Source organism: Dysidea avara, chromosome 6 (genome assembly GCF_963678975.1).
Source record: "Dysidea avara chromosome 6, odDysAvar1.4, whole genome shotgun sequence".
In the NCBI taxonomy this organism is placed as follows: domain Eukaryota; kingdom Metazoa; phylum Porifera; class Demospongiae; order Dictyoceratida; family Dysideidae; genus Dysidea; species Dysidea avara.
Genome location: NC_089277.1, coordinates 6401551 through 6424161, shown reverse-complemented (window position 1 = coordinate 6424161; position 22611 = coordinate 6401551). Strand labels below are relative to the sequence as shown.

The 22611-nt window shown below is 37.6% G+C and overlaps 1 protein-coding gene across 1 annotated transcript in view; it reads left to right on the top strand.

Moving 5' to 3' along the window:
* LOC136259047 (transient receptor potential cation channel subfamily A member 1 homolog) overlaps nucleotides 1-22611 on the top strand; it is a 36759-nt gene that overhangs the window by 4170 nt on the left and 9978 nt on the right. The window contains exons 2-12 of the mRNA XM_066052457.1: nucleotides 5113-5228; nucleotides 6240-6435; nucleotides 6694-7495; nucleotides 10444-10627; nucleotides 11663-11773; nucleotides 12857-12954; nucleotides 15142-15288; nucleotides 18701-18812; nucleotides 20103-20239; nucleotides 21307-21413; nucleotides 21885-22240. Coding sequence (XP_065908529.1) covers nucleotides 5127-5228; nucleotides 6240-6435; nucleotides 6694-7495; nucleotides 10444-10627; nucleotides 11663-11773; nucleotides 12857-12954; nucleotides 15142-15288; nucleotides 18701-18812; nucleotides 20103-20239; nucleotides 21307-21413; nucleotides 21885-22240 — 2352 coding nt within the window. The 5' untranslated portion in view covers nucleotides 5113-5126. The remainder of the gene's footprint in view (nucleotides 1-5112; nucleotides 5229-6239; nucleotides 6436-6693; nucleotides 7496-10443; nucleotides 10628-11662; nucleotides 11774-12856; nucleotides 12955-15141; nucleotides 15289-18700; nucleotides 18813-20102; nucleotides 20240-21306; nucleotides 21414-21884; nucleotides 22241-22611) is intronic.

Below are 22611 nucleotides of genomic sequence, written 5' to 3'. Positions count from 1 at the left end.
TAAATCCACTGCGTACATCAAGAATACTAAATACTTTCACCCCATGAAGGCGAGTGGCTACATCATTGGTAATGGATAACGTTCTTACTGTATAGCTCGGTTAAAAGGTCTTTAGGACCCAAACAGATCCGTAGTGTATCATCTTTCTTTGGCATGACCACCATAGAGTTGATCCAAGGGATTGGTTTAGTGACAGGCTATATGATCTCTTATTCAACCAGGGTATCAAGTGTTTCCTTCAATTTATCTCTGATAGCCACTGGTTGGGTACCTCTTAACAAGTTGTTCCTTGGATAGACCATGTGATGAGTCTAGTGTGTATACTTGAGCAGAGCCAGTGGCAGCCTTGTGTATCTCGTCATTATCCAAATAGGACACAATGTTAAGATCCAGGCAAGTCTTTCTACCAAGTAGTGGATGAATATTTGTACTGTCTACTAGTTTGCAGTCTAATCAAAATGTGCGGTGTTTGCAGAACACTTTTAGGCTTGTTCTCCCCACAACTGGTAGTGTTGTACCACCATATGCAGTAATAGCTGATTGAATTTTAGTTATACATTCCAAGTTGAAATCTGTAGTGGCCTTCTTGTACAGTGAGAGTGATGCGACATCACATTGAGTACCTGTGTCTACTTGAAAGCACAAGTATTTCCCAGACTCTAATCTGACGGTTACCATCTGTGAGTCATCTAATTGTATCGCTGACACCTCTTCTGTGGAAAAGGCTTCATCCATTTCACTGTCCACAACCTTAACATCTTTAGTGGGTGCTTTGAAAGTGGTACTGTGACACTTAGCTGCAAAATGGTTAGGCTTGTGGCATTTAATTTGTTGCACACTTTACCAAAAGCTGAGCATGTAACTCTTTTGATATTTGCGGCCACAGTTCCAGCATTCTCTTACTGGCTTAATGTCACCAGCTTCTGTCTTTGACTGTACACGCGATGCTTGTTTTTCTGTCGCAACAGCACTCACATTTCTATCAGAGCAATCACCCACAACTCTCATTTGTATTGTATTGTATTGTATTAATGCTTTACAGTGACCAGCACTGAAGGTCTGCAGCAACATGTGCTGCAGCCTTAGGATTACCTAACCTAATTTCAAGGACTTAGACTTAGTGACTTATAGCTGAAAAGGTGTAACAGAAAAGGGGCCAAAGTAAGGAAAAAAAATCCCTCCAACCCCAGGAATCGAACTGCAGGTCACCCAATGTCTAGATTTGCTGCTGCATGCTCTCTGCAGCACAGCATATCTCGTCTATCTTTTTGAGGGTTAGTTCAGATTCCCACAGTAGCTGCTCGCATACCTTGTTGTCTTTGATTCCAAAAACTAATTGATCATGTAATATTTCATCAGGGGTAATTGAGTGAAATTCACAACCCTCTGAGAGTTTGTGCAGTGCAGTTCGGTACTGCTCATAAGATTCACCCTCTTCCTGTTGCCGCTGATAACAATATCGTTCAAGGGGTACATTTTCCCACGGATTACAATATTTTTCAAACTTACTCAGAACTGGGGAAATTTTTGCTTCATCTCTCTAATTTGTTCAGCCAGTGAATGTTGAAAGCACCTCTCTTGCCTCTTCACCTATCACTGTTATTAATGTAGCAACTTGGACAGTTTGAGATGTCTTAGGTGGTGGTAGAGGATATCCTGCCTCCATCTTGTTTCAGTAAGTCCTTGTGATTTTTTCTAATGAATTTCCAGATGGTAGCAGTTACAATTCCCAAGATAGGTTCCACTATAGATAGAGAAATGACACACAATTGTACTCACTAACAACAATCTACTTTCCTGACAGGGTACCATTAATCCGGTACCAAGGTGTATTCATCTGGGAAGTTAGTTCCATGCTAAACTTCCGCACTGGATACTGCCGTCTTGGACTATATCCTTGTCGTGTCGTATTCTTGGCACTCGCACTGAGTATCTAGCTTACTTCTGACATCATGTAACATGTTCGGTTAACAAGCACACCAACAAGCTTATGATTGATTACAGATCACGAGACAACTGCACGTGTATTTATCTACTTAGTCTCTATACGTCACAGTTCCCTAGTGTTCATTTCCAGAATTTTGCTCACCCATCTATTATGCTGAAATTTTGCTAGCAGGATTGACTTGTCCCTTCCAAAAGTTTGTCGTGACTTAAGCTTAGTACGTAAATTGGTTAATCGAAGAAATTAACCAAATTTTATTTACCCTTTAGCTAGTTACTTCAATATCAGGTGAATCTATTATTTGCTAAACTTTATCTGCCAGCTTGCATCACATGCTGATTTGCCGAACTTACATCACACAAAACTTTGATCGTTTCACGGTATGACACCAAAGCCATCATCAATTATTGTTATGTTAAGTATTGTAAATTTGTTGAGAATACATACATCATAGTTGGTTATATCTAGGATAAATGTTGGTAAGTTGTTACATTCATTGAAAAAAATGATTGCAAGTTTGATGTGGTTGTGAGTGACATTATAAATTCATTCTCTATTATTGCACCTAATGCAACTCTAGTTAAAGCCTGTTAATTTTTATGGTGCATTTGCAGTACAAATTTTTTTGCAATATGTTTTACTATGGAGTTGTGGGTCAAAATTCATTACATGTGTGCAATGAAAAGATTGATTTGGTGCCAAAAAATACTAGGTGTATACTGCTAAATGTACCGTGCAGCTAATTTCGGATTCTTCAAATAACAAGCAGCAAGTTCTTTCCATAGGTTGCCAATCCTGTTAAACAAGTATAGTATACAGGTATACCATTTGGTTATTGGCCCCAAAATATATGGATCCAAGTTTGGTCTTCAGGCATTAATTTTGAGCAAGTGTACGTGAGCATATTGACATGAGATCACTGTTTTGATACATCCGAAAGTAGCAACACATCACCCCAACCTACATAATCCCTGTCCTTATTGTTTCTCTTTAATAGTAGTGCCATTATCACTTTGAAGAATTATCTACAATGGTTGTCATCGACCTTCCGAAACTGTGCGATGACATCATTTATACTTGTTATAGTGCGCAAGGGACCTGTATCCTCTCTGTTTCCATTTACTTAAGGGTGTGACCACTACAGGATAAGTGCAGGAGTTACTACAACACTTGATTGAAGAGTTACAGACCACTGAGAATGTAATACCATGAGTGTTTATAAATCAAAACCTTCATATGGTAGTTTTGGTGGTTTTAAATTTTGAAAGCTAATAGGCTTCTATTCTTTTATTATAGTACTTGACTGTTTTATTAGAGTATCACAAGTGCAGAGAAATAAGGGAGGGGGGGCAGAGGGGGCAACTGCCCCCCCCCCCCCCCCCCTCCCACTTTCAACAGTGGAGGGGCAGTGCTCCCTCACTTTTTCCAATGCCCAGTTGCTAAAGTAAAGCAACTATTGTAGTCATTAGCCAACTTACTTTGCCTTAATTTACTGGAATTTGTGCTAAAGGTTATGCAAGAATGGAGTACTGTATGAATCAGTGCTGGGAGTGCACAAGATTGATATGCTCTAATAGAGTAGCCACCTAACTACTCTAATAGAATATTCAGCGGAATCATAAGTTGATCCTGCTATACAATTAATTCAATATGTCTTCATTAACACATATATCTACACATAATCAAGAGCATGAGTCGATCTGAAATGCCTTCGTACTGGTGTATCTAAGTGTCTAGTATCTTAATGATAGTCATTGCCATATTATAGGAATATCCTATCCAAGTACACATGTACCACTGAAAATGCTCACAGATTCAATCTTGAAGCATTCAAATCTCAAATTTTCCAGTGGAAGCATGCCCTCATACCTCCCTAGTATTGACATGATTTGCAAGCTAGTGTGCTTTGCACACTAAGATACAGTTAATGATTTTAAAACACTTTGTAACTTACAGCCAACCCACATGACTTGTCCCCCACTTTTGAGTACTGTTCTCCGCCCCTGGAGTATCACACAAGCTCCTTTGACAGGTCACTGGTGTTCTTTGGCAAGGATCAGGTCCAACACTACATACATTACTGGGACAATGCGGAAATAACTTCATTTCATAATTCCAGAGGTCCACTGTACATGTACAGCGTACCTTATTTTAAAATTGCAATTACATAATTTTTTTGCATTTTCAAATAATCAATTATAAGTCATTTCAGAGCTTTCGTTGTGATTTTCTCAAATTTAATACAGAAGTGCTGGGGTCTGAACCCAAGAATAATATCACAGCATGCGTAGTTACACTACTGATTGAGTGACAGATATGTAAAAATTGCTATATTTCTTTTTGTATAATACAAATTTGTATGTCACTTGGTCAGGGGCATAGCTAGAAATTTTAAATAGATGAGGCAGATCTTCGCAATACCTATGAATGATGCATACACTCTAGTGTGTAAGTGCACTTAGCATGCGTAGCATAGCTAGGGAGTCTGGAGGCATGCCCCCAAGGAAAATTTTTGAAAATTAAGAGTAACAAAATTGAATCTGCAGTTGGTGGTAATTTTAGTCCTACTACTATGGTATTTGCAAAGAATGCACATTATGGTATTTTATACATGTAGTTCAAACCTTGTCTTGAGAAATATAAGCATGCACTGGTATAATATAGCATGCAAAGCATGTCAATCCAGGAAGTCTAGGGTATTCTCCCCTGGGAAAGTTAAGATTAGCAATTTAAGTGGTTTATCAAAACTATTTTATTAAAAATTTGCTTGACTGTTGTATTAGGGTGAGTGCTCTATTAGAATATATCAATCTTGCCTGACCAGTTTCTGAAAACCTTAGTAACCCCCTGGAGCTGGACGTTTGCTATACAATAAGTATTGTCAATGCATCTAAAAGATCCAATGTAGCTCTCAGTTCAGTCGCCTATGTTTATTTGCCTCACCTGCCTACATTGTAGTTATGCCTCTGTTGGTACGTCATGATTCTGTTGGGTACATACCACTGCACTGTTGTGAATATTGTCTGTGTATAAGTAGGTGTCCATATTAATCAATGATAAGGTGTCTATGAACTGAAAATTAAACTTACAGAATAATATCCAGTGTCCATTTTTAAGAGTGTGCTGTTTGAGGACTCAGTTAGCTTAGTGTGTTTCACATATTACAGGTATATAACTGAATATGGATTCCCAACCACTGTGGATAGGATCTTTTGAGAAGCCTCAAGAGCCAATTTGTTTGGCTACAATGAAGGCTGATAAGCCAAAGATCTCACTACAACAGGTGAGCAATAATACTATATAGGAGTTTATATTATGAGGAATGTGGTCCTCTGGTATAGTTGTATACCTAGTTAAGAGGACAAAGTAAGTTTGAGTACAATAAACATTGAGAATGTGCAAGAACAATCTATTGTTGGACCTCCTGTGTCTCATTTCAGGGTCAAACTTAATCAGCTATGACAAAAACCAGCTACTATAGAAATTAAAGTCAACAATTCATTGGTCTTGAGCCTACATTATATTATGCTTTAGAGCAATGCTAAAAAATCAATCCTATTTAAATTATGCTTTCAAGATGCTTAATAGTTGACTGTTATTATATTAGAGTGTTTCAGTTCTTCCTGACTTACCTATTAGAGCATCCCAATTTTATTATTTAAAGTCTAGCCAGTAAACAGTAAATAATGTGCAAGTTTTCTTTTATAATTGTTTCTATCATGCTGACACAATGCTTGGTGCTTTTGCTAGCCTATTATGCTCAAGATTATGATGGCATAATTGGTGTGAGCTTTGGAGCTCATAATGTTTTCAACTCTTGCAAAGATGTCTGGCTAGCATTCGCACTTCCTTATATAGGTGGCTGATCACTTGTGTACATTTTGGAAGTTGGCTGGTGACTTTAATGATTTCCTTATAGGGCCAGTATGATTTTGTTGGTGTAGTAGCAAAGTATCAAACCCTGCATGCCCTTCATGTTACAGGAATGGAGTCCGACTGTATTTAGATGGTAGGCCTGCAATGGTTTTAATTGCCGTTGTACTTTGGTGCAAAACAAGGTGGCAAAAGTATTGAAGCATAATTGTCAGCAACAACATGTACGTAGGTGTGACTTTTGTTTGTTGGACATTGATGTCCACAACTAAATAATTTTATTTTATATAGTCTTCTTCTTACAAGCTTTGTTAAGTAGTTGTAGTACTATATTCACATGCTAAATATCACAATTTGTGTGTGTCATAATGTGGCGTGAATACTACATAGTTATGTATGTATGTATGCATGTACTCCCAAGGCTGCTAGAGATGGCAAGTATGAGGTGGTGAAGGAATGGCTGGAATGGCATGAAAATCATCCTATAATAGACAGAAAAGGAAGGAAGATAAACAACCCAATCAGCGAGAAGGATCCTGATGGGCTTACTGCACTTCACTACGCTGCTCGGTTCAACAGGTTTAAGATCCTGCAGTACCTGGTATCTGATAAACCAGGTGTGTGTATAGGGTGTGTGTTGTGTGTACGTGTGTGTGCATGTACATGTGCGTGTACTGTGTGTGATGTGTGTACTCTGTGTCACTGTGTGTGCATTGTTTGTGTGTTATATGCTCATGTTTGTGGGTGTAGCAATGAATGTGTCATACACAAAATTGATATATACATGCCATATTGTCATTGTAATGTAGTAGGAAGTATATGTGTGTGCATATCATGAAATTTTGTATAGTTGTCTCAATTTGTCTTTCCAACAGATGTCAATGTAAAGACAGAGTTAGGTTTCACTCCACTGCATTATGCGGCCAAGTATCTACCTCGTATTATTGATGAAAATGAAGAAACTGAATTAGAAGCTACTGGTGCCGTAGTTGAAGTCACTAGCAAGTCATCAAGTGCTCAATCCATTGCCCTTCTGCTACTGTGCAATGCTAAACCGAATATTAAAGATGAAGATGGGTTGACCCCACTTGCCATAGCTTGCCAACGTGGTAACTACTTTGCTGTTGACCGGTTGCTACGTGCTGATGACATAGAGATTAATATACGTGATAACCATAATTCCACTCCTCTGCATGAAGCGTGTGAGTATGGCTCAGAAAAAATTGTCAAACTACTACTCAATAAAGGAGCATTGCTTCTTGAAGCAGATAGAGATGGAGTTACGCCACTTCATGTAGCATGTCGTGAGGGACATGTAGACATTGTTAAGCTGTTGTTCCGTTTTGGTCAGGATAAGAAAAAAGGCTTAGTTCAAGCTAAGGATATGCATGGCAGCACCGCGTTACATTTTGCTGTTGAAAGTGGTGTTACAGAAATTGTAGAAATTCTTATATTAAATGAATCTGATCCAATTGCTCAAAAGGAGAATGAAGTTACTCCCTTGCACATTGCTGCTCGTAATGGCCATATTGAAATTGCAAAGAACTTGCTGCAGTTTAAGGGACCGTCTCAAGAAGGATTTGATATTATTCATATAATTGAGAGGGAGCAGAATACGCCGCTACACTTTGCTGCTCGCTTTAATCAGTGTGAAATGATTGAGTACCTTGTGGATGAGTAAGTGACTACTAAGATGGCCACCCACACACACACACACACATGCACACGCACACGCACACAGAGTTGGGGTCGCTACTCTAAAAATGTAACTCGTTACATACTACTAGTTACTTCTATACAATGTAACGCGTTACAGTTACATATTACTCCCAGAAAATTAGTACGTACATATTACACGTTACTTTGAGGGCTGTAACAAGTAATATTATTACATATTACATTTGTTCATTACAAGCTATAAATTAAGCCCAACCTTCTAAATACATGCTCCCAGCCTACAATTACAAGTGACACGAGTGAGGCACGCATTTCTCTGGTGTATTTCAGCCTCAAAAACATACTTTGTTGTAGTATCTTGGTCTCAAGGGCACTCCCCATACACTATCATTCTTTGTTCTTACCTGTACAGCTGCATTCAGTGCTGCCAGGACCCAAAATGCAGCCAATCACGTACTGGATACAACGCGCATTCAAATGAAGTAACGTGTTATAATTTCTGGATGTAATATCCGTTACTTATTACTCATTACTTCATCATGTAATGCGTTATATTACTTCGTTACAACATAAGTAATATTATTACATAACGTGTTACAAATGTAACTCGTTACTCCCAACTCTGCACACACATGCACATAACGTAACGTATTGTAACGAATAACCATTGCTCCTAGCAGCTTAAATATGTATGTGTAAAATCAATCTCTAAAGATCATGATATGGTAACATTATGTTCATGTTTTTCCCGTCAATTATCTATCATAAGAGTTGTCTTCTCTTGGCCTCCCCGATCTCTTATAAATAATGTATGGAAAACTGCAAACTTTTTTTTAAACTTTGAGGGGCTGGTTTATACATTCACACCTCCAAATACAAGTTGGTAGGAACAGTGGATTCATGTTTTAGCTATAATCCATCTATTAAGCATTGCTTTGAGTACTGTGTATATGAAAAAAGCGCAATGCTATATAAAGAGTGGGTGAGAGACAAACATATAGCACAAGGTAAAGCCGACTGTCATAAATATGTCTCTTTTGCCAGGTACTGTATAAGTTACACTCGCACACCCTGTTACACACTCATAATTGAGATATTTGTGCATTATAATTAAATAAAATTATTGCTTTGTATGAGGAAAGTGCGAGCTTCTTTTAACTCTAATAAACAGCTTGCACAAAATATTTTTGAAATTTATGGAGTAGTTTTGAAGCCCATCTTCTTATGCCAATTCTCAGTCAAAGAGCACCTTCTGCTTACAAATCATAATTATCACTTTTCCCATTAATTGTTCAATATTATTGACAAGTTCAAGTTTTCTTCACATGACATTCTATCACTACTCAATATAGATTTAATTGCAGTCATGTAAGGTTGCAAATTATATTAATACCAATCACTTTTAATAATGCATCCCTGGCCAACATTAAACTTGACCAGGGGTGCATGATTAAAATTGATTAACATCATTGCAGCCATTTCTTGGCTGTCACCTTTGACTTTACAACTTTTTCACGCAGGCTTCACCCTTTTTACAACTTAGCTGTTTTTGCATGGACTTCACTTCTTTTTCTATTCCAAAGCCAGCTATAAACTGGCATTGAGACCTCCAATTTCCTCTTATCTACAGGCATATGCATAATGCTATTTGATTATGAACCGAGACAGAACTTTACTTCTTATTGTATATTAAATATCCCAAACCCAGCCACAATCTGGTTTTGGAGCTTAATTTCTTATCTACAGACACAATGATTATTATTATTCTGGAAGACAGAAGTACAATAGTGTTGACTTTATTTGACCAGGTGTATTTATTTTTGTAATACCCTAATAGAGTGCACATTTTTGAGGATTTGTAATAGAACACACATAGAATTTTGTAGAATAATCTAGATTTCCAGTGGTATAGAACTATGAAATTATGAACTTTTGTGTAAATGTAGACTAGAATTTTCATTTTTCAAGGAAGAAATTAAGTGAGTGAGAATAACGATTAAGTGGTTAAAGGGTTGGAAGTTAGGTATGAAGGCTCTTAGTTCAAGTTTTTGACAGCATTTATTGTCAACAGTTTTTGCTCTGACTGTTCTATTAGAGTATTTTGACTTCTGTGGTTTTACATTATGTTAGTTTTTCCTAGCAACTCTTTGGCTCTGTGTGTGGTTCTTTTATACCACAAAACGTTTGAGCTATGATGGTTAACCTATACACAGACTGGTTTTCAAGCTATTCCCTAGGTAGTCTACCCTGCAGGAGTGAAAAATATCAGTACGCAAATAATCGTCCATACCTCTATGAATATTATTTTATTACGTTTGCACCAGACTAAGTATGTCAATTCAACTCAGTACATACTTATGTATGCTAAATTTCACAGCAATCAAGTTGCACATTTGTGTTTTATACTGGTTATAGTAAAGCGTGCAAAAAGCTCCTAGAAAAAAAAAACAAAGAAAAAAATGAAGGAACTAAGCCTAACTTTGAATGCTTGTATTTCAAAACTATATACAGTGATTTTGCTAAAATGTGGAATGTGAGGTGCCAAAGGTAGCTATAATGGAAATATTATGTGCTTCTGAGAAAGGACCATGGATTTATGCATGCGTGAAAACATACGTTTTCTTTATTCTTGTCATACAGTGAAACCTGTGTATTAAGGACACTGACTAAAAGCATCCTGATTGTCCTAATTTTTCAAGTCAGTTTACATATTAATAGATATACTTTGGGACCTCAACTAAGTGTCAAATTACGCAGGTGTCCTCATTTTCAAGTGACCTGATTAGCAGGTTTTGCTGTATACCCCATGGTGTGGCACAATGGCTTTCTGTGGCTGCATGACACACTACCATGTCCACTCTTTCTTTAAACTTTGATGATTGATTCTTTGATTAATTTATTTGTGTTTGAAATTTAAAGAGTAAAATTTTATCCTTCTTGTCTCACAGAGGAGCCAACAAAGAGGCACTGGATGAGAAGTCATTCACTCCATTATTGACAGCAGTGGCGTGGGCCAAGAGCGAAGCAGTAGAGTGTCTGTTGAGGTTGGGAGCTGAAGTTGATGCCACAGACAAGGATGGATCAAGCAGTGTCTTCTGGGCTACCAAGTTAGACTGTGTGGAAATCCTGAAGGTGATTACACTGCCAAATTCCCAGCATAAGATTAAAACAAGAGTTCATAATATTGTAGTGGGGAGAGTGTCTAATGCTCTACAAAACCCACCATGCACACTTCGTATCACCAATAAAATATCGTATACTCTCAGATCCAATCAACATGTGATCACAATTAACAGGACTGTTGATCAGCCTTTACGTATCAAGGACTTTGCCGACAGCTGTTGATATTACTCTTGTATATCAATAAAGTATCTCTTGTGATTCTTCTGTTTGTCATAATTGCAGGTTTGGGAGGATAGCACGGCGGTAGCGGTGGTGCCCTACAGTATTACGTGAACTCTTGATTAAAACATTGCACTACTGCAAAAATTAATATACAAAATGAATAATTAAATTAAGCAAATTAATATGCTGTAAATAATACTTGAACTTTTTATATCTACTGAGTAAAAACTGTGAGAACGTGCACATAATTATATAATGTGACAGAAAATGTAAATATATTTTGTTGCATCTGCACGGTTTCAAGTGGTTACATACATGCGTATTGAAAATCGTTTGTGGTACACAGATCAATTTTGCACACACTGGTTGGCAGCAGCCACTGTGATTGAGTACAATTTAAAATTATTTTGTAGAAGTTTGTTGTCGATACATTTATATCCGACATCTTTGTGCTTATATGTAAGGCCACTGTTATTCACCTTTCTGGGGTATTAGGTAGACCAATACACAAATATATAGTAGATCTAGTATTAGCATATTGGTGTAATACACACGATACTGAGATTCAAGTATATATACGTATACTTGTATATCTGTAATAAATTTACATAGCACATGTCTTGAAACCATAATGTTGTGTTCTGGTGTACATTGACTATGTTTCAAACCTTCACTTTACAAAATTTGATGCAGCAAATATGCTTAAGGTCTGAATAAGATGTCCAGAAAAGATTTTATAAGATTTCATTTTATAAATGTCATAAAAGCATGCTAGTATTCAATATATTTGTATGTTTGTATTAGAATTTTGTTCTCTTACAGGCATTCATCAACCATAGCAATGAGGGGAGGGAATTGTGTCAAGGAACTGACTCATTCAACAATCATCTTCTCCACATTGCTTGTAAGCATGGCAACCAGTCCACCCTCAAGGTACTTGATGCCTCTGTTTGTAAGCCTACAAAATTAATATTATTGCTAGGAAAGTTTGCAATAATTTGTTACCTTAATTTGAAAGTATTAGCAAATGTTAATGATGATCTAAGAACTAATGTTCACCTCATGCTGTATTAGCCTCTTAACATACCCCTTGTGCTCCGTTTTCCATACACAAGCATAGGCAGTGCTTTAAGTGATACTTATATTGTACCTCCTGGTTGTCTTCCTTGAAGTATTTTTCTTGAGTACTCAAACTGCTTCAAGTTTTGGTGATCATATAGTCTATGTCTTTATTTAATCTCACAAATCACAAACTCTCACAAATCACAAACTCTCACTAATGTGAGAATAGTATCATTCCTCTCACATTCAAAGTGATCTTCTACTTGTATGGAATTCAGTATAACAGACAGGTAATAAGCAAAGTCGACCTGACACAGGACATTTGTCAGGCAAATATCACGTGTGGCCATCCATGTATGCATGGCATTAGCAAAAAATTGGACAACAATGATTATGCCATTTAAAGTATTTTCTTGTTGTGGTTTTTTTATGCTGGTTTAATGTTAGGACTATTCCTAAAGGTGATTATCATCACATATGATGTTTCTAGGATAGTTTTAATGGCAGTGTTTTGGTGGGTGCCATTCATTTTAGAGGAACACCCTAGTAACAGGGACTAATGCAAATAAGGAAATCAGCATTTTTATGCCATATTGGTATTTCATGCTCGTGGTATTAACTATTATCATGGTACACTTTGCTGAATGCATCAAGTGGTTAATCAATAAATATAAAACATTGAATTCTTTAGAAACTCACTGAATGCTGAAGCTACTGGTATGGCATGTATATATGTAAATGTCTGAGATAGGAATACAATACTTGTACAGGAATTTTAGGAAAAATACATACACCTTAGTAGACTACCAGGAAGTATAAAACACAGAATATATGTAGCATGGTGGAAATTTGTAGTGCTATAGCTAACAGATTTGTATGGGAAACAAATCTAGAGTTTGTGTAGCTCTTCATTGCACTTTCAAATTTATGTATACTTGTTTGCTGCTCCTCTAGTACCTACTGTCATTAGACGATCCCAAGTTGAAGACGGCTTGTAGGAATGAACTTAGCCAAACACCTCTACACTTGACTGCTCAGCATGGACATGTACAGTGAGTGAATCAACTGTAATATTATGATTTCGTAGAATAGTTTGTATGACAACATACATATTATACTCTTACATTAAACACATAGGACTGGCTACACACACGTACCCACGCATGCATACACACACGCACACATAAATAACACACACACACACCCCTTCCTTCTTTCCTTCTGTTTTGCTGCTGGTAAAACGGTCACGCAACCCCAAGCTAAGGGGAAAGCTTAGAACAAGATTCTAGGTATCTGGTCTACGGTTGTGCACTGAAAAACCACCAATGCTATAAAACTATTTGTCACAAATAGGACAGTGAACAGCTCCCTTTTGTTGAGAAACTGGCTTCAACCTCTTAGCAACACGTTTGCGTCTTTTCTTATCACTTTCTCTGTTAAATGTTCTTTGGCACTCTTCACACACTATTCTCACATTATTATTTGCTGCAACAGAAACTTTGCCATTATCATAATATTATAATCTTAACTTGTTTGCACAGATCGCTTTCCACGTTTCTCTTGATGTTGTCGCTTCCTTGTACCATTCATTGTCATCAATTTCAATAACTTTAAGGTCTTCCCTTATCACATCTCTCCGTCATATTCTGGGTCCTGATCTTGGTCTAGGCTGACATAACCATCCAAATAGTATAGTCTTTGGCATGCGATGTTCTGGCATTTGTGCTAAATGTCCTAACCATTGTAATCTCCTTCTTGAAACCACTACTGATGTAGTTTCACCATCTCCCAATTTCCATCGAAGGTGTTGTTGTAGCATGATGTGGTTAGTCCATTGCTCCTGTCTGGTAACTCCTAAAATTATTCTAATGCATTTATGATGGAAACTGTCAATCTTTCTTTTATGTCTTCTAAGTAATGTCCAGCATACTGATCCATACAGCATAGTACACATGCTTGATAGACTTTGCTTTTAGTAGTCAATGTTAGATTCCTATCCAATACTGCTCTTCTTACGGCACCAAAAGCACGAGATGCTTTGGCTATCATAGTATCAATCTCTGTGTCAACTGTACCTGAGGAGGAGATTATTGATCCTAAGTATGGGAAATCTTCTACTGACTCTACACTGCCACCACTAACTAGTATTGGATTCTTATCACCATCACATACCTCCCTTCCTGCTACCATGTGCTTAACTTTTGGAATACTTACAGTGAGACCAAAGTCACTACTAGTAGACTGATATTCCAAAGCAGTTCTCTCTGCACCTGCCCTTGAAGAGGAAACCCCATCATCAGTAAATCAACAATTTGTTATATTCATTTCATCAGCATTCTTTGTGTATCTTCTAAAAAGTTTTCTATCCATCTTGAACTTCACAGTGACTCCTACTCCACTGACCCCATCTAGCCTAGTTTTCCAGCATTCAATCAAAAGGGTGGTATATAAATTGAACAACACAGATGCCATACAGCAGCCTTGCCTCAAGCTATTCTCAACACTAATTTCTTCTAAAAGTTCACCATCTAATCTAACATTTGCCTTCATGTCACTATGAAAAGATTGTATAAGCTGTATAGTTACATCAGGCATACATATGTACCAAGCTTCTTCAATGCCATTCACAATGCACTTCGGGGGACTGAATCGTAGGGCTTCTTAAGGTCAATAAATGTGACAAAAGACTTTGTTCTATGCTCCCATGATTTCTCCACCAACTGATGAACAACAAAAATCATATCTGTACAACCCCTAGACTTTCTAAATCCACATTGACTTTCAGATAGTACCTTCTCTGCCAATTCTTGCAATCTCTCTTGAAGTATTCTGGCCGCAACCTTACCCACAACATCAAGTAGTGCAATTCCCCTTGAAATGTCACAACATCATAGATCTCCCTTTTTTGGAATGGGAACAAGTACAGCATCTGTCCAGTCCTTTGGGACCTTGCCCTCTTCCCACACTGCATGTACGTATCATAACCAACAATGTTCTTCACTATCACAGCAAGCTGTTATAACCATTTCAGGCAAAATCCCAGACTTCCCAGCTGCTTTACCTAACTTCATCTTACACACGCATTCACGCACGCACGCACGCACGCACGCACGCACGCACGCACACACAAACACATACAGAGATAAACACACTACAAACCTGCATGTACTCTATACATGCACATAGACACAATACACAAGCACGATCAGTTCAATAATTCACAATACTATCACACTCAGGTGTTTGAAGAAGTTGATATCTGTTAACAAGGAACTAATCCCTCTGGTAGATGATGAGGGTAACTCTGCCCTTCATTTGGCCTGTATCAAAGGTTATTTCAATGTAGCCAAAGTGTTGATTGAACAGGGAGCAGCTGTGGATATGAGGTGAGTGTTTTGTGTGTATGTGTCTGTCTGTTGTGTAGTGGACCACAGTAATGTGGCTAATAGTACACCTACTCTGTGGTGGAGACCAGGCAGAGCCAAGATCCCTTGTCCTGCAAACTTAACACTTTCATTGGTGTCGCAGGACAACGCAACGCTTTCCAAGAAAACCAAGTTATAAACCAATGTATTCTCAGAAGGTTTAACAGCATCTCCCAACTCTATGGCATAACAAACTACTCTAAAAATCAGGTGCTCATGCAGTAATTCATTACTAAAAGGAGTAATCAACTATTTAATTACTTATTTACCAATACAATTAGCTAATTATAATACCTATGTACCTGCAACTTTACTTTTCAGTTATTTCAATTGAATGTGCTTCATAATTCACTAATTATTTTGCACTATCAAACAGTACAGTAGTACTCTTTAAGTAGGGATCCATCCAAAATTGATGCGCTGCCAACTTTAAAATCATCCTACATCTCACGTGACGATACTCACCTTTACGGAATAATATTAGTCCATTTAATATTAAATACAGCATTAAAAAACAAGAAAACACTCATAGGTGGCTGGATATAGAATTTTTTTTAAATCACCGAAACTCAAATTTTCGTCTGACTGCCAGCCTGCCTTTCTGACCACAGTCACAAGACTGGAGGCCAAACAAAGCAACACACGGCCACCATTTTAAGTCACAGTAACAAACTCACCAGTGGGATGTGCCTTTTGGGGTTCTGATGAGTGTGTGCCCTCTGTGCCTTGTCCTTCCTTTTATCTTCAATCAGGCTGTTTCATCCTTCTTCATGCAATGAAACCATATTGAGGTGTTAATTTTCCCTATCAACACTTTCCTTGAGCGGCATATTTAGATGCCGCAATGCAAAACGTTTATGCTTGGTAGATACCAGTAACTTCATGATAGGTTCTGTCAATACCATGCCTATTAGCGTAATCTTGCCAGGTTGATTAATAACAATCGAGCACCGCCTGAGACCACACCTCTTAACAATCTATTTACTTGATCATGATGACACACCCTGTTATTTTTGGTATAGCTGTATTCATAATGCTAGCACAATGAAAATATGCCACACCCCCTGGTAGGTGAAAGGCTGACTCGAGATACTCTAATACAGTAGTCACTCTAATAGAACAGTCACACATGTATACTAAACAAAAAACCAAACAAACTAGTATATTAAAAATTATTTTAAAATGAAATCCAAGTGATAAAAAGTAGTACAACATGATGGTATTACAGCATAGCTTGGTTGGAAAGTCCCTACTTCAGCATTGAACAAAATCATTGTTATAACATGCCAATGTAGGGATTTTCCCACCTGTAATACCGTCATTCATCTCTTTGTTTCACCACTTTTTATTGCTTGGATTCCTACTTCATTTTAAAATTTATTTTTAACATACTATACATATTATGGTATGCACTGTTTTGTTTGTTTTAATTTGCTTCACCAATTAGGCACTGGAGGGCGAACATGGGAGGCAGAGCCTGTATGAGGAAGTGTAACTCAAACAAACCACTAAATTATGCACAGAGGTGTCTTCTCCACTGTTTTTTATAGTCTGTTTATCATGTTGCCTCACACAAAATTCTTATGAGAAAGTCTCTAGGCTGCCCTTCGTTTTTGTACACATAAGTATGATACATGCCCCCTTCGTGCCCCATTTCAACTTGAAGGGATACACTATTTCTGGTAGCCTATGAGGCCTGCAACACTGTTTTTCATCTGTTAAACGTCTAAAGGGAAGATCATTTACAAATTCTGCAAAGAGTTGCCACAGCCATATTTCATACTGCCGAGAAGAAACCACATCATAGCAAAGTTTACCTGTGAAGAAGTTAAATACAGACTTCATTAATTAGCTTTCAATTCATACATGCTGGCTGCTAGAGTAGGGAAAATAGTACCCAATAAAAGGTGCTGAAACAAGCTGGATTGGAATAGTACATAATTATACTGTAAGAAGCAAATATCTCTACTATGCTGTGGAGATTATAATTACTGAATGTACATTAGGGATATGTACTTCTTATTGTTTCACAGTAATTGGACATTACACACTATATACTCCTATCCAGCTTGTTTCAGTGGGTATTATTCTCCCTACTCTAGCTCAAAATTCCTAACTTTCTACTTGTTGATAAACTGTTTTTGTAAATTCATAATCACTTTAGAGCTATATGATATATGCTAATACCCTAGAATACCACATTTATGCAACTAATAAACGGTTTGCATTGGTCACAGCAAAAATGCACCTAGAAATGCAAGCAGTCAGCAAAATTTTACCAGTTAGCTAACGTTTAACAGCACATACAAATTGCTAAACTATTTTCATGACTTACACTTGAACTAGGTCAACACGTCCTAGTTGACAGCACAGTACTATGTGTACTCCAATATGTTGGTTCAATAATATTGCGTGGAAGCCCTACCATGCTGACTGATGGGTGTCGTATATAAGAAGGATAAAAGGTAGGACAATAGATCAAGCATTGTATGTTTGTCAATATGCCAAAGGTTTCTGTTGCCCATGGATTTTTTCTCCTTTCTGCGCCTTTTCAATATAACATCTTTAAACAGGCTGTAAGACCAGGTGTCCTTCAGACCTTCAGCACTTGTGCTGTATAAACCCTTAATAGATAAAAAAATAAGTAAGAATTAGGCTTGTAGCTGCAGCCAGTTTTTTTGCTATGCTTGACTTAACACGTCTATTAACCAGGCAGGCAGGGCACTAAGTAGAAAATTCTGCCAATTTTTTTTGAAAGTTCTGTGACTGCATGATGGAAATGTTTTGGATTGAACTATGTATTGGGCTTGATTTTACCCAGCCAATACATTGCGAGGGGAAATTGATGTGGGTTTTTTTGGGTGATATTTTATCATGGGTCACACCCAAACCTTGCTTGTCCCTAATATACAGATATGTAAACCTCTGTCTAACTAATATTAAGATCCTGATTGTCACTGTACAAGATAAATAATTGCCATGTGACAAACTTGAAGTGATGAACAGTAATCAAATTGAAACCAACCTCACAGCATGTTTTAATTAAATGTATGGATGGGCACACTTATAACGCTTACCAATCATAAGGATTGGCATACTGTAACTTTGTATATATATTTGCTACCTTTCATTTGATAAAATGCTTCAATTGCTGATAAGGCAAAAATTTCTTCAAAACTGTGATTACACACTTTATCTTCATACAGATGGAAACTTTGACAGGGATATATAAGCTTTGACAAAGAGCCAGCAAAATTTGTGGCAATTCTCCAAACTCTCTCCCCCATTCCCTCTATATGGTACTGTACTTTTCCCAATCATCACTTTAGCTACATTCATCATAATTATGTTACTCACATGTTCACATTATTAGGAATGACAAGCAGTGGACTCCAATGGACTGTGCTGCCCATAATGGTCATGAGAATCTGATCAAGTTACTGATTGACTGTGATGCACCTATTGATCCTAAGGATCGATCATTGGCAAGTGTCTCTGTATTAGGGGTGGTATGCATTGTAACATGTCCTGTTTTGCAGAACAGTTGCTTTTGTAAAACAGCCAGCTATAATGGGGAGATTTGTGCATTAAATTGACTACCTGACTAACATAATCATATATATATTTTGTTCATATTAAACAAATAACAGAAGGCAATAACGTAATTCTGTTTTGTATTTTTACTACTTACTGACACATGTCTATGAGAGTTTACATACTAACAGCTGTGTATGTATTTTAGTTGCCTGCATCTTCTCCGTATCGCCTGTGCTTGCAGTATATGCACACACTATATGCACATACAGTACTGCTCAAACGCAACATCGTCTTGCGAGAGTGCGAGCAATTAAAAACTCGCTAATTAAAGTGTGTGGCACCTGTTTTTCTCTTGATTATTCATCCCATTTTGTTTGGGATGAACACTCGTGAGTAAAATGAGTGCCACGCCCCTTAATTAGCAAGTTTTTAATCGCTTGCACTCTCACGAGACGACGTTGCGTTTGAGCGGTACTGTATACACACACAATATACGTACAATGGTAACACATCCTAATTATGTATCCAGGAGACATATACAGTATGTACAAGAAATGCATACATTTGTGACTGGATCTGTGAAAACTAAACATAATTGCACAAGCCTAAATTTTACAGTATAAAGCATTGATAAAACACTTGTGTATTAAAAAATTCCGTGATTTTTTGAACACTTTGTTCTTAGTGAAGTGTTCAAAAAATCACGGAAATGGATATAATGATAAAAGCCTGGATATCATCTTATTCACCTACTCAGGAGCAGTTCAAAACTCTTTGTTTCGGTGTAATGGACAAAAGGATATGTAAGTTACGGGCATTTGTTTATGTCTGTTAGAATGCAATCAATCTTTCTTCACTGAATTCACCTTTGTTTGTAGTGAACAAAGGTGATACAAGAGAAAATGTACCCAGCAATTGATTTCCCTATTCACAACAAACATGATGGAGCACATTTAAATTCTGTATGTCACTGCATTCGTAAGTTACTACCATTTCAGTAAGTTCCTTTAATTTATTTTCCTTATGATTGCTGTACAAATCGATTTTCTGTTGTTGCTATTTTGTAACTCCAAAATTATATGAGGCTGATACTTTGCCAAAGCATACACTTGTCTAAGTAGATTATAAATATTTAATATTCAAAATTCAAAAAATACACAATTAAGTTGAGTTTTCACAGATCCGGTCACATTTGCACATGAAAATTAAACATCATATCTGTCTTTTGTGTTGTGTAGGAGACCCCCCTCACACTGGCCTGCCGAGAAGGTCACTTCAGTTGTGTCAAGGTGCTAATTGAAGCTGGAGCAGATGTTAAGCAGAGAGCACAAAATGGCTACAACTGTCTGGACCTTGCTGTTGACAATGGCCATGAGTGAGTTAAATGAATTAATGCTTATGTGGTCAATGATCTAATTGAATTGCTGTGGGCTACTATGATCCAAACACTGTGTACTCTTAATCAGGGGTGTAGCCAGAAAATTTTGGAAGGGGGTTCGAATTTGGAAGTGTAATATCTTGAAATTCCCAGGGTATTCCCCTACAGCCAGTTTCTAGACGAAAACTATGCATACACAAAATCTGCCTTTAGGCAGTAACATATTAGCTCTGTGTGTGTACGCGCGCGCGTGTGTGTGCGTGCGTGTGTGTGTGTGTGTGTGTGCATCTATCTAGTAGTTGAAACCTACACTGCTGCTTATGAACACTACTGTATTATTAATGAAACTAGCTAATCTTCACTTCCAGATAGCATACTGATTCCCAACTTTAATCTTCTAGCACATCGCCCTTCTCCGGGATCCACTCCTGAGCTTTTGTTGGCAAAGCGTTATTCTGAGTACAAACTTTAACATCACTCTTGGCTCTTCTCTCAACAATGGCTTGTACCCCAATACATTTGAGATTCCACCAGGTATCACGTGCACAATTGCTCATGTGATACACTCTATAGAATCGCTTCATTTCATCGCTAACGATTCACCTTTAGTACTATTTGATTCTTAGGGGGGCCGCAACAGTGTGCGTATACCTACTGGAGAGTTCCAAGGCTGAAAGTTTAATGCGACTTTTAATTAAATACTGAAAAAGGGGTTTGCCTGAACCATTTGAAACCCCCCCCTGCCTATGCCCCTATGCACGAGTTAACAGCAGAAAGTTTGACAAAAGTGACACTATGCTTGCCCTAAAACAGTGGAATGCACCTCTGTGAAGAAGATTAATATTACTCTATAAAGCCAGCACCTTAAATCCAGTGTTGTTACTGTACAAACTGAATTTACTACTGATCAAACTGTCTAGTGCCATATCTCCATTAAAGGCTGAAACTTTGGCTGCCCACTGATTTGTTACAATAGATAACATAGAAGCAATAAAATGGAATTTGAGAATCTGCAAAAACGGCTGGTTATTGCTCAGCCACTCACATATTCTGTTCTGTTACAGGGAGATTGCCAAGTACCTGGTGGATTGCAAACAATGGCGTAACACTCTGAGAAACTGTGTTGATAACTGCACCACACCAATGAGGAGGCTGATTGAGAAAATGCCTGGTATGTATGTTATAAATGGTTAACCAGAGTACTTGGTCAACAGGTGTATGTTCTATTAGAGTAGGTATTAATTTTATCGGAGTAATTACAGTTAATGCTGTAGATTGAATAAAAATTGCAGTTGTGTATAATTATAGTGGTCACATAATGGCAGCTTTATACATGCTGTAAATAATTATATGGTGATTGGGAATGTTTAAAACCAAGTAGCGTTAGCTTGCTTAAAATACATAGAGAGAGTTAAGTGTTGAAAGAATACCACTAGAGATAATTGCAACAAAAATTGCCACCTTCAGAAAGTTGCTGCTTTAGCATAGTATAGTTTAAAGCTCTCTGTATCCACAGTGTGTTTTGTGAAGTGCCATACCTTGAATATGAATACAGTGTTGCACGGTAAAAGAGAAATTATAATGCACATGTATTTCAAGAAGTGTTATTATTGAACGTATATCATGTTGTGACCCACTGTAGACATTGCTGTACACGTATTCAACAAGTGTACTACAAACAATGTTGGTACTATGAAAACTTTGTCCCATGGCCGAGAGGAAGCTATCACCAAGGACAGTCCACACTTTGAGATCACTTTTGACTATGAGTTCCTTGAAGATTTTCAAGATCAGAGTGTCCAGCGTCTTCAGATACAACACTTTGATAGGAAGGCACATGATTTGTACTCAGAGAGTGGCTATTCTGCTTCAGGTGATGCTGCTGAGAGTACTGATGGAGTGGATCAGTCAACAGCTACTATTCAAGTACCTACTATTTGGGAGAATGACCGGGGACCTGTTGGGTTTAAGAAGAGTAACCATCCCCTGAACATTATGGTGAGTTGTGCCTGGCCCTGAAGTACAATTCAGAAGTATATTATGTGCTCACATTATACACAACAATACCTGCATAGATACAAATTAGGGGAACTTTCTGTACCTTATATAAATCAACAATCAAAAATGGATTGTTAGTACAAGCAACTGATAATCAACCTCCTTAAGTCCTAACTCACTGAAGGGAAACTTCCAGCTCACCATCTCCTCCGGCTATCTTTCAGCTATTCCATATAGTTGTGGTCCCATTTTTGTTGACCAATTTACTTTAATGCTCTGCACAGAAGACTGAGACCATGCAAAATAGGAATTATACTTGTTATCAACCACACGCATACTTTCCATGCGCAGGCCCGTACCCAGGGGGGGTT